Genomic DNA, 12,600 nt, shown 5'->3' on the forward strand with positions numbered 1-12,600 from the left:
AGGTAATCATCTGATGATGAAGGACAATGAAAGCGTTACATACAAAATATGGCAAATTCCACAGTTATTAAAAACTTCATGTAAAGATCAGCCACTGAATACCTTCGACGTCAGAGGGGAGCTTCATGCACAAAAGCTTGTTACCAATAACATTTTTCTCGCTAAGATACCACGTTTCAACCCCTGAATGATATCATGGAGCCGTTCATTTTGTGGGGAAAAAAGGACACAGAAAAATGCACAGACACGGTTCCGGACAGCACTTGGTGTACGTGTTGCAGTACAAAGCAGTGTTGATAGATGACGCTGTGAGACCGTGTGTAACACCTACCCAGCTGCCTTGCTGATACATTCCGCTAGTCGGCGCTATTTTTCATTCCAACATGGCGGCTACCAGCTAAAAAAGACGTCTGGTCTGTGATGTGTTGGCATTACATCTGCCATGATTACCACAATATTATAGCTTAAATTGCATCAAAATTGTCACCTAAAACAAAGCCATTTGTGCGAAAGGCTGCGTGCGAAAGGTCCTGGAAGTAGTAGAGAAGGTTTTGTATGTTGGTGCAGGCACAGCCTGTTATCTGACGTTCCAGCGGCAGTTTTGTTGGATTAACGTTACAGCCAAAATGTCGTTCTTCGTGGATTCCTGCATCATGTTCACCACCCAGGTATGTATGTGTATGTGTATGTTATGTCACACTAGTGTACACGCACCGTGACCCACGTCACTTATTACTAGTAGTAACCACCCCCACCCCCACCGGTACCCACCCCACCCCCCACCCACAACTACTCACTTGAAGGTCTTCAAACCACCAAATAAAGCGTATATCATAGGAGTTACATTATAAACTGTTTCGTTGCAATATGTTCTACAAATAAACCATAGCTCATATGACCTTACAAGTTAATTTTACATTATAAACGTTACATGTGATGTTATGATAACAATGTCCTCAGTAGTAAGTTGATATGAATTGATCCTAACACATGATTTCTTCTCCACAGGCTTTCTTCTTTGGGTTCGGCTGGTTGTTCTTCATGAGGCAACTCTTCAAGGACTATGAAATCCACCACAGGTCAGACAGACTCGTCCTATCATTACAGATTCAGAATTAATGTTAACTGGTTCCCTTCAGTGTAGCTTAATGTGATGATCATATTCATTTTATCTATATAATCTATCTATCGACAGTTAGGACCAAGCTAGTAGTACATATTTCACCCCACATGACAAACAAAGGTCTTTTACAACATATGTTGAAGGACCTGGAATGGAAAGATAGGTGAAGAGCAGTTTTGAACACAAGAAGACGATCCTAACATTTTTACAATCCCCAAAACAATACAATTGCATAGGGGGCTGAGTGTTTTTTTGTGTGGTGCTAATGTTATATTAGTGTGAGGATGCTATTCTCCAAGCATAGGTTTGGATACGGGGGCTAGAAGTGGCTGCGATTTTTATTGTCGAGGGAGGGAAGCGTTAAAAAATGGCCACTCCTAGTCCCCGATCGAAACCTCTGCTTGGAGAATATGAGAATGCCTGTAACTGGTGATGACAGCCAACAGTGTACAGAACAACCTTTGAACTTCGAACCATGCTCTTGTTCTTGTTCCAGGGTGGTTCAGCTGACCTTTGCTGTGACCTTTGCTCTGTCCTGCACAATGTTTGAACTCATCATCTTTGAGATTGTTGGATTTCTCAACTCCAGCAGCAGGTGTGTACAACTAGATCTAGTACTGAGATACATGTATGCCATATGTGAAAAGAGTAAAAGTGCATTGTATTGAGTGTGCAGACATCACATTTTTTCATGCACCCAGATAGCACTTGTGAAAGGGAAATATATTCGCAGTGGTTTCATGTACAGGGTGTTCGCGGTGACCTCTTCTCACAAACATAAAACCACCAAGAACTTTATTTTGTTCTGTCTTCTGCCTGCTTACCCACCTTGAAATTGTTTCAACCAGAACTTAAACCAACCGTGAACACTCCATTTTCTCCCTGTTGCGAAGTTATATCCCTGCAAACATTTCCCCATTTACAGTAATTTACTAGTATGAGAGATAGATAGATTTTGTAATTTTGATCATTGTGCAACATTAGAGTGAGGTGGTGTTGTGTTGTGTAGGGTTATACACATGTAGCTAATGGTAAATTGACTCGATCATGGCAATGTTTATGTTACATATCCTGCTGAAATGAATAAACTGTTGTTTCAGGTATTTCCACTGGAAGTTGGACCTGTATGCCATGCTATTTTCTCTCATCTTCCTACTGCCGTTCTACATTGCTTACTTCATTGTCAGCAACTTAAGGTAAGAGACTTTAGAATAGATAGAAGTAGCGATAGTCATGGCTGCCGGTTTTTACCAAGGTCACAGTTACAAGTTGCATGTATATATAATGGTCTGGCTTCAAGTGAGATTTTCATGAGTCTGGTACGTTGCACTACTAGTAGGGGTCTAATATTCTAGCCTCTGTGCCATCCTCCACAGTAACCGCTGGCTCAATCTTTTTGCTTGCTAACCATGGATTGAGTCAGTCAGTTTCTACGGAGGATGGCACCCAGGCTAATGGAATTTGATGACCATACTTTGTCATCTATTGTTACTGCTGTGGTTTCATGACATATTAATAGAGACTTAAGTTTTCACATGAATGGCAGTATTTCCATCTGTGTACTTGTATGAAACTTGAATAGTTCACAGCTGTTGTACCAACCATCTCTTTCTCGCCCTTGTCTATCAGGTTTGTGCAGTCCTTGCAGCGCAGACGTCTGATCGTGTGGCTCACTGTGGGGGTTTGGCTCACCTTCATGTACTTCTTCTGGAAGTTGGGAGACCCCTTCCCCATCCTCAGTGCCAAGCATGGCATCTTCTCAATTGGTCAGTTCACCAGTCATGCACAATCATCACAATTCCAATCAATGAATCTGTCAGTAAATGCTGAACTGTTCCACAAAGCTAAAGCTGCCTGTCCTGTAGTCGTCTATATTTATGTATCACTTCAAAAAGTTGCCACAATTTTCCAAAGCTTTTACCATTTAGAAGATCACCAAAATACTACATTCCTACTAAAATCAGAAAACTCACTCATCATGCAGAATGCGGGACACTTCATTATCCACTGTCTTTAAAGAAATCAAAACCCCACAATGCTAAACATAGTATCTTATAGTTGATTGTACATTAGTTTACATTCACTTTGATACTGCACATGTTATTAGCCTTTGGGCATGATTTTGCAAACAAACAAATAAAACGCCCTTTGTGCAAGATCTTTTGCTGGTATTACTTTCCCACTGTTTGGATTGACACCTTTACTTTCCTTTTGTCTCCTACAGAACAAGGTATCAGTCGTGTGGGTGTGATCGGTGTGACTCTCATGGCCCTGCTGTCAGGGTTCGGCGCCGTCAACTGTCCCTACACCTACATGGAGTACTTCCTACGCCACGTCACCGACACCGACATCCAGTCACACGAGCGCCGTCTCCTCCAGAACATGGAGATCATCCTCACCAAGAAGAAGCGCATCGCGCTGGCGAAGAGGGAGACACGGCAGGCGGGGCCGGGCGCGCAGCGGTTGGGAATCTGGGGGATGCTGAAGAACGTGACCACGAGTTCCCCCGCGGGAGAGAACGTGAGGCAGCTGCAGCAGGACGTGGAGGCGCTGGAGGAGCTGAGTCGGCAGCTGTTCCTGGAAGTGGTGGACCTCCACGAACAGCGGGAGAGGATCGCGTACTCCAAGACTCTGAAGGGGAAGTACTTCAACATCATGGGGTACTTCTTCTCCCTCTACTGCATGTGGAAAATCTTCATCTCCACGGTCAACATCGTGTTTGACCGCGTCGGCAAGACGGACCCCATCACCCGCGGGATTGAGATTGTGGTCGTCTACTTGGGGTTCCAGTTCGACGTGAAGTTCTGGTCGCAGCACATCTCCTTCCTGCTCGTGGGCATCCTCATCGTCACCTCCATTCGCGGACTCCTCATCACCATGACCAAGTTCTTCTACGCCATAGCGAGCAGCAAGTCTTCCAACATCATCGTGCTCCTGTTTGCGGAGATCATGGGGATGTACTTCATTTCGTCCGTTCTCCTGATGAGAATGAACATGCCCGAGGAATACAGAACAATCATCACAGAAGTGTTAGGGGACCTGCAGTTTAACTTTTACCACCGATGGTTCGATGTGATCTTCCTGGTCAGTGCACTGTCCAGTATAGGATTCCTGTACCTGGCACACAAGCAGGCTCCAGAGAAACACATGATGCAGAGCATGTATTGAAGAGAACAGATAAAAAGTGTACAGTCAAACACCGCCTCTACATAAGGATGACCCAGCCAATGTGACCACTTTTTGGTGGTCCCTTAGATAATTTTTCCCATTGACACAAGCATTAAGAATCCTGTCTATAGTGACCACCGGTCAACATAGACCAGATTTTATCAGTCTCGATTGGTCTTTTGAGGCAGTTTTCACTGTACACTGTTTTATAGATAAGTTTTCAGTGAACTCAAATTTCTTGAGGAATGAAATAGCATCAGAGCTTTACATAAGTCAATGTCTATAAATGATTGTAATTACTCTTGTGGATTAAGTAATTAATTTCTCCAAAATGTATGTGAAAGCACAATTTGCATTATGAAGAAGTCAATACCTGAAAATCAGATTGTGGTCACTGCTTGTGGCTGATGCTTGGGTGTACAATGTAGACTACATTGAAGTTTCACCAAATACATGTACTGTAATTCTTGGAATTTTCGCAATGGTTTCATGTTAATTGACTCTGCAGTTGAGAATGCAATCTTTTTACCTCAAACTTAAATCCGTAAAGGCTCCAGTTTTTCCAGTGACTATATAACAGCAAACTTAATAAAACCACTATGAACACTCCATTCTCTCCTTACTGTGAAATTAAATCATCGCAAACTTAAAAGGCATCTACAGTACAGTATTGACTATTCAACACTAAGAAACCAAACTCGGACATCGATTAATGACTAGAACACTGTACAGCACAATGTATTCATCACACTTTATTCAATAAACCTTTTCCAGGTAGCCCTCTCCCCAGGTCCCAACATTGACACACTGTCCAAGTCCTCCAACATTCGATGAACATCAAACCAACCACAAATGGTTTTTTACCCAATTTCCACCACAGCTGTTTATACTTACACTATGGGAGCACTCTGCAAGGTCAATAAATCTCTTAACTCAAAGTGGTAACAAAATCAAAGGATAGAAGCCCCTGATACTCTAGTTAATGGAAGCATATGCAACACCAGCGAGTATAAAGAATTAGTTATTGTATGATAATCTATATATAACTATAAATTAAGAACCTGAGGACTTAACAGGCTAACCACGGGAACCAAATAAATAAATTTACCAAACCAAAACCAACAATTTCATAGCGATGCTATATGACTTGTACCTTTCAGTAACGTTTGCCATACAAGTTATATATTCTAGCAGCGAAAAGATATGCCGAATACCTTAACGTATCTGCTCCCATGAATAAACTGTGTATTCATATCTATTTGACGTATACAAAAATCTCTATAACAATACAGTGGATATTGTTATGCCCGTCTGATACGACAAGCGAAGACAGGGACATTTTCAAATCCATACAAATTTATGGCTCAACTTAATGTTGCAATATCACCCCATCTGCGTCAATGTATTATTATTGTCTATTGCCAGACAATTTCAATGTTTGCCATTAACATCCTAGCTCTGATGTTCTGAAACATTTAACGTTACTTCAATTCATCTTGTTACACAACAGTGGGGCAAAGAAGTTTGTGAGTTTTAGTTTAGTTGAGAGAATTTTTGCCACGTTCCCTGCCTTGCCAGCAATGAATATAAAATTACAACAATCTAATTATAGATACATTCTGATCTGTACACATTCCCGCCCTTCCCAGCATTCTCTGCTAGTCCCACCATTTTTCCTGGACCTTTTTCCAGGCAGAAGATAAATTCATGTCCAAAAACATAAAATTTTCAAAGATCAAAGATTAATCTTTTAAAAACACTGTTTTGTGATCATGACATAATGGTGTCACTGGTGTTTGGATCGTTACATGTACATGTACTTGCTCTGAACTGCCTGGAAAGCGTGGAACAGTCCACTGATTTGTAGGGGTGTTGTGTGATGGTAGCGAACGCTGGGCCCTCCCCATTGTTAGTACTCCTCATCTTCATTACAGTCTTCTGTCCAGTGGCCAAAAACTGCAAGTAAAAAAGAAAACATTTAATTTATTTTCAACGATAACCTTTATATACAAGAAATTTCCTTGTAGACTAAGGATGCCAGTCTTCTGACATTCACAACAACTATTCTTAACCTCCTTGTTGCCTAACTCTGTAACCAATAGGGATCGGCTACTACAAAATGCCTAATTTAGAAGGGAAACATTTCCCCAATGCAATGCCAATTTATGTACATTGACATTAGTAACTACCTTTAGTACGTGTAATTATCTCCATGAAAAAAGGCTTTTTCATGGATATACTGTTTTGCTTGCGTTTGGTGTTTGTGTGTATGTATGTGTCACCGGATGCTTAAAGTCACCATAACTGTAGAACCTGTACATGGATTGTGATGATTTTTGGTATGTGGGTGGGTGTTAAGTGGAGGTAGGTCAAGGTCGATTTTGGGCCCCCTGGCATGTGTGACTGGAACTGCAATGGCGTATTTGTAAAAATCTTCAATGTAGAAGAACTGAAGAGAGGATCGACAGATCGTCATGTTATTTGGTACAAAGATAGGTTAGACCAAGATGTACACACTTAAGTGCAAACTATGCAAATGAGACCGAATTTGCATTAGTAAGGAGGTAAATCGTTTGCATGGGTGTCGTCGGATGCTTAAAGTCAGCATAACTGTAGAACGTGTTGATGGATTGTAATGATATTTGGTATGTGGGTATGCGCTGGGAGGAGAATGATCAAGGTCGATTTTGGGCCCCCTGGTTAGTGTCCCTGGAACTGCAATGGCCTATTTGTAAAAATGTTCTAAAGGGGTATAACTGAAGAAAGGAACAACAGATTTTCATGTTATTTGGTACGCAAGTAGGTTGGACAGAGATGTACACACTGAAGTGCAAATCATGCAAAGTTAGTGTGTTTGCGCGTGTGTGCGCGTGTGTGTATGTTTGTGTCACCGTGTGTGTATGTATGTGTCACCGGATGCGTAAAATCAGCATAACTATAGAACGTGTAGATGGATTGTAATGATATTTGGTTTGTGGGTAGATGCTGGGAGGAGAAACGTCAAGGTCGATTTTGGGCCCCCTGGTATGTGCCATTGGAACTGCAATGGCGTATTTGTAAAAATATTCAAAGGAGAATAACTGAAGAAAGGAGCGACAGATTTTCATGATATTTGGTACGCAGGTGGGTTGGACAGAGATGTACAAATTAAAGTGGTAATTATGCAAATTCAGACTGAATTTGCATAAATAATGAGAAATATCTATTCTATTGTGGGCTTTGAGGTCGCACCATCTGTTGGTCTCTTATCTAGGTCAACTATTCCCAACAGGTCCCAACAGCTGGTGGTCAAACCACAAATGGGAACACTACCAAACCTGTATGTGGATACCCTTTGGCACACAAAATAAAACAACCAGCGGCAAAAACAAACAACTAGGGCAAATAAAACACATCATATATAAAAACAAATTTCATGGAGATTTTGGGTCTTCTGACTCTTGTTAGCAATACATTGCCTTTCATGTATAACTTAACCATAAATCTTGGACTTGCCCCCGGGTGTAGTGATTGCATAAAGTTGTGTGGCCCAAGGGCTACTGAAACAGAGATAGGCGCCGCCATATGCACTTTCTGGTGCGAGAAGACTTTAAATTCACAGTGTAGTGTATAATGTATGTTTATTATTCCGCACATGAGCATCCTGAGTCTACTGATCCAACACTCAAAATTACTCTTTCTTCATGCTTGTACAATAACTGAATTAGCAGCACCAAGGACAACTTTCCATTTACCTTACAGTGAATCACCTATAAGCCCTTTCATAGATTCGAGTACGCTTGTGCAGTGTCAGCGGTGAGGCCCCTGAGACGTAAACAAAACCTGTCTGGGCATTGTTATGCAAATCAAGACAATGTCGAGACAAGCACTATTTACAAGCAAGGGGCCTTCACCTTTGACACTGCACATGCGAACTTGAATCTACCAAAGGGCTTATTGGTGAATCACTGTATGGTGAACAAGACGTTGGTGTTGTCCTTGGTGCTACTAATTCAGCTGTTGTACAAACATGAACATACGCCAAAAATAGTTACTCAAGCAACTGGATAAAATTTTGAAGTCGAGAGTGAAGGGGAGTTGTCTTGGTTTCTCTTCCCTGGTGGTGGGGAAGAAGTCGAGAGAAAATTTTTTTTATCCAGTTGCTTGAGTAGCTATTTTTGGTGTATCTTACTACCTGGATGTCTAACCTTCATCAACAAACACGAACAAAGATTTTCTACAAAAGGGCTTATTCACAGTAGTATAGAACTCACCTTCACAGTTATCACAGAAGGCTCGGTCCTCGTGCCTGTCTCCGTGATGCTGCGAGTGGGAGGTGTACTCCTCGTACTCAGTAGCCTGTTTGGGGCAGTCGTCTGTGTCGTGTTCGTCAAATACGTCACAAATGTCGCAGAAGAGTCGGGGAGGGGGGAGTTGTCTTAGTCTCTCTTCCCTGGTGGCGGGAAAGAATTAAGATAAATCATTTATCAAGTCAGAATATTACAGTCACAATGTTTTTACATACAATTTCTAGCATGTCTCTGAGAAAGTAATGCAAATGTACAAATGTCAAGATGTTCTATAAAAAAAACTTGTTATAATACACAATGTATATGACAATGTCATGGAATGAACAAGAAAATTACACACATTGTACTTTGAATGAGCAAACAAAAATGAGTAGTTAACAATTTGATTCCATCAATTCATGGAGCAAACCTCAGAAATAATTAACACAGACAAATCCTGTACACAAATACATTTTGTCACAGGAACCATTTCAACTTGCAGCTAAAAACAAGTTGATACAGTTTTGAAAAAGGTACCAAAGCAAAGGCATAACATTAGTAAGTCATACAGAACCATCATGACAGATAACAAAAACATTGTCTTTCAATGCCAAAACACCCAACCTCTGGGCTTAACATTATAAATAAGCTGAATGAAACTCTTTTATTCTCCCAAACAGGGAAGAACAAAATTAATGAAATAGATATGTTTGGGGACTTGTACTTCACTGAATCTGAACAACTTCAAAAAGATCTGGGTGCATACTTGTGCAGGCAGTCTGGTCTGATCATGCTTAACTGCAACACAAGAATGTTGATGCAGCTGAATGTAAAATTTGATCAGTTTGACAGCCACCAATTCAACTCTCTTACGACCTCTCATCCCAGTAAAGAGGTGGCAAGCTGTGTTTGACCATCTTAAACCACAAGGGTACCGTAACACTTACAGACTTGTTAAGTGGGGCTCTATAGGAACACCTTGCCCCCAATCTTTCCCTTTCTTGAATAAACCTGATTCATGCTAAGCCTGCACTAATATGGAGCACAAACCAAAAACCTACATGTACACAATTGTAATGACTCAGTGGGTACATGTTCTAGGGTGTGTTCTACATTGTACATGTACAGGAAGGACTTAATTTGATGGCATCCTCTGGAAATCCAGATTCTAAACCTGATGCTAGACTGCAAAAAGATGAAAACTTTTGCATATAAGATAAGAAGTGCTGATGGTACTCACTCTTCATCGAACAGGTCCTCCCCATTCACACCACTCTCCAACTGGTCAATACGCCGGATCAGCTCTTCGTTCTTTCTCTGAAGATCCACGATCACAGAGTTCAGGAAGTCAATCTGAGGAGGGGAAAAACAGTAGGATTTGATCATGCCAAGAAAATAGTAAGCAACTGAAAGTGATTTTGAAAACAGTCACAGTTTCAGGTAGCATCCACTACATGTACCTGGAAGTCTGACCTTCATCGAGTTTTCAATCAAATGTCGATGAAAGTTAGACCTTCGGGTAACACAAAATAAATCAAGCTGGATAATTTTTCGACAGAGAGTCAGACTTTTTGGATAACATCCACTACCTTTCCCCTTTCCCAGTCACTGATGAAAGACTGTGGATGATATCCAAAACCTCTAACTCTTTTTGAGAATTATCAAGTTGCTTATATTTTGCATTTTAAATAACCAGTCCTCTCTTCTGTTATTAATAAGGGGTGCTCATGACAAAAGCTATGTCTACAAACTTAATCAAGGCTCAGGTTGCATGACAGCTCTTCATAAAAAAAGGTGTTTTAAACAAGGCTGTTTCTTCAAAAGCTATGTCTCAGATTAAAAAGTACAATCTTGAGTTCTGCAATAACGCTCGAATCTGCTGATGCTCTTTCAAATGTCATGAAAAAAGAACAAAGTGAAATGATGTAAGTTCCAACATGTTGATGAAATGGTTTAGATGTCATGGATGTACAGGACGGTCTTCTTTAGTTACCTTCAACCCAATTTCTTTGGTCTGACATCACCAGTCACGTGGAGGGAATTCCATAGCCATACAAAGAGTAAGAGTTAAAAAGACACAGGGAAGAACAAAAAGGAAGACACACATTGAGATGGAGTGAAGACAGATCTTTAAGGAACCTAACACTGCAGCATTTTCAAGGATAATTAGTGCAAGACTGATAAGATACTTTGGGAAAGTTTACCTAACAGGGAAACTGTACAATGGGAAAGAATTTCAAGTAAGACAGAAATGCTGATCAAGTTGACAAGAAGGGCAAACTAAATTTTATACAGAACTTAGTACTAGACATAGCATGCTTTTTACCTCCGTGAATAGTTTCATCAGGTTGGTAAGTCACTGAATAAAAAAGACTCTTTTTGCTATGTGAACCAGTCAGAATTGCCTTGAAGAAGTAGACAGATGGTCAACGAAACGTCGGTTGAATAAATCTCTTGGTTGTGTAAAAAGAGTCTTTTTTATTCAATACTTTTTACCATTTACAAATGGATCTTTCAAATTCTGACTTTGATTAGTCATGAGTGCAAAATACCTCAATGACTATCTCAGTTTTAAGATGATTCTATTGATGATTTCACATCTATGTGCACATCGACAAGCTGAGTGGGTCAGAAAGGGAACAAGTATAGAAGGTTATAGAATGAGAAACATGCATCGAGTGGGAACATGCGCTTAGTGTAGATCGAATGTCTACACAAGTAGGGAAGCCACAACTCAAACCTGTTAACCTTCTCCCTACTGGGGCTGCTGTTTGGACCAAATTTGTACTGGTTACCAGCTTGGGCAACAGGGAAAAGGTTAACTAGGACAAGTACCACAAGGACAAGAGGGCAACAACATCTAAATAAACAAATACTGTAACAAGAGACACAGGAGCAGAAGAAATAGAAGTTGCCTCCAGCCCTGCCAGTTCCTTCAGTCTACAATGCGTGTAAAACGATGGTGATTTTAAGGGGAAAAAAACACTTACCTGGCCTTCAGCTTCTTCCTTCTGTTTTCTCAACTTGGCCATGAGTGGATCGCCTGAAGGGAACAAGGGAAACAATCAACAAGCTTAGGCTTTTAGCTTCAACAGTTGGAACAGATTGATACCGAATTAGTCTGGATCCGGTGGTAAATTTTTCAGGAAAGCCATTACATTTTTCTCTCTCACATGACATTGTGAGATTTAAGTGGTTCTATGGCAGATACATGTAAACCTTCCAGTTTTTGGGGGACTAAACCTAAGACACCACTGTTTCTCAGTACTATAATGTATGAGAAACCATGTCCTTTAAGACCTTCATGCAATACTTGTACTCAGATCCACAAAATCATAATTTTTGCAAGCCATTCGTCCTTGTAACAATGCCAGTGTCATAGAAAGACTTATCAACCAGTCTGTCTTCTATTACCAATACATTTTAGTGGTTATTATTAGCTTTAGAATGATGATGACCATCAAATGACCTGGTATTATACAGGAACCTGTTAAAAGAGACAGAGAAAATGTTGGTTAATTATTGACAATCTAAACGTCATCACAAAAAGCACAGCAGAAGTTGAAGCATTCTTGACCAGGGTTTCTAGATTCTGTTTGAGAAAATGTCTTGTTATTTGATCCTGAAGAAATAATGATGGTTAGGATAACTGGTCAGCACTTCAAGAACCTTAACCCCAGATGTAATACGGAGGTCTCAAGAAAGAAGAAAGACAATCTTACATTACCGTACCTTAACTCCCAGCAAGAAAGCTGCATAGTCAAGCATATCATACTGGTCACTTTGAATTCAGAAAGAAACTTTGATATTTGAAATTTCATTGAATCTCTCTAAAACTAATTCAAACTACATGTACACATGTACACATGTTAATATGTTATGTCAGAGTTCATGACGTTGGAAACTTAACTCTACTCTTTTCTAGTTAAGGGTTGATATGAAGGGATTCCAAAATGTGAAAAAAAAGACTTTCCAAATGAAAAGTGACCATTGTTTTTTCCTATTTGCTCACAAACCTGTCGGAACCTTCTCCAAGTCCTC

The 12,600-nt window shown here is 40.5% G+C and overlaps 2 protein-coding genes across 13 annotated transcripts in view; one reads left to right on the top strand and one right to left on the bottom strand.

Moving 5' to 3' along the window:
- The first annotated feature begins 379 nt into the window (after positions 1-379).
- Positions 380-4,900, top strand: LOC136441210 (Golgi pH regulator-like). Its single transcript, XM_066437353.1, has 6 exons — positions 380-668; positions 1,009-1,079; positions 1,620-1,718; positions 2,224-2,319; positions 2,753-2,889; positions 3,348-4,900. Exons 1-6 carry the CDS (start codon positions 627-629, stop codon positions 4,289-4,291), a joined length of 1,389 nt encoding a protein of 462 aa, XP_066293450.1. The 5' UTR covers positions 380-626; the 3' UTR covers positions 4,292-4,900.
- Positions 4,901-5,023: 123 nt separating this feature from the next.
- Positions 5,024-12,600, bottom strand: part of LOC136441125 (CAP-Gly domain-containing linker protein 1-like) — an 81,404-nt gene continuing 73,827 nt past the window's right edge. For 11 of the 12 annotated variants that reach the window (XM_066437262.1, XM_066437271.1, XM_066437291.1 and 8 more), the window contains 5 exons: positions 11,550-11,602; positions 10,553-10,573; positions 9,800-9,912; positions 8,545-8,723; positions 5,024-6,247 (listed from right to left, as the gene is read on the bottom strand). In XM_066437262.1, coding sequence (XP_066293359.1) covers positions 6,201-6,247; positions 8,545-8,723; positions 9,800-9,912; positions 10,553-10,573; positions 11,550-11,602 — 413 coding nt within the window. In that variant the 3' untranslated portion in view covers positions 5,024-6,200. The remainder of the gene's footprint in view (positions 6,248-8,544; positions 8,724-9,799; positions 9,913-10,552; positions 10,574-11,549; positions 11,603-12,600) is intronic. The other variant, XM_066437260.1, reaches the window with a different exon arrangement.

Source organism: Branchiostoma lanceolatum, chromosome 1, assembly GCF_035083965.1.
Source record: "Branchiostoma lanceolatum isolate klBraLanc5 chromosome 1, klBraLanc5.hap2, whole genome shotgun sequence".
In the NCBI taxonomy this organism is placed as follows: Eukaryota; Metazoa; Chordata; class Leptocardii; order Amphioxiformes; family Branchiostomatidae; genus Branchiostoma; species Branchiostoma lanceolatum.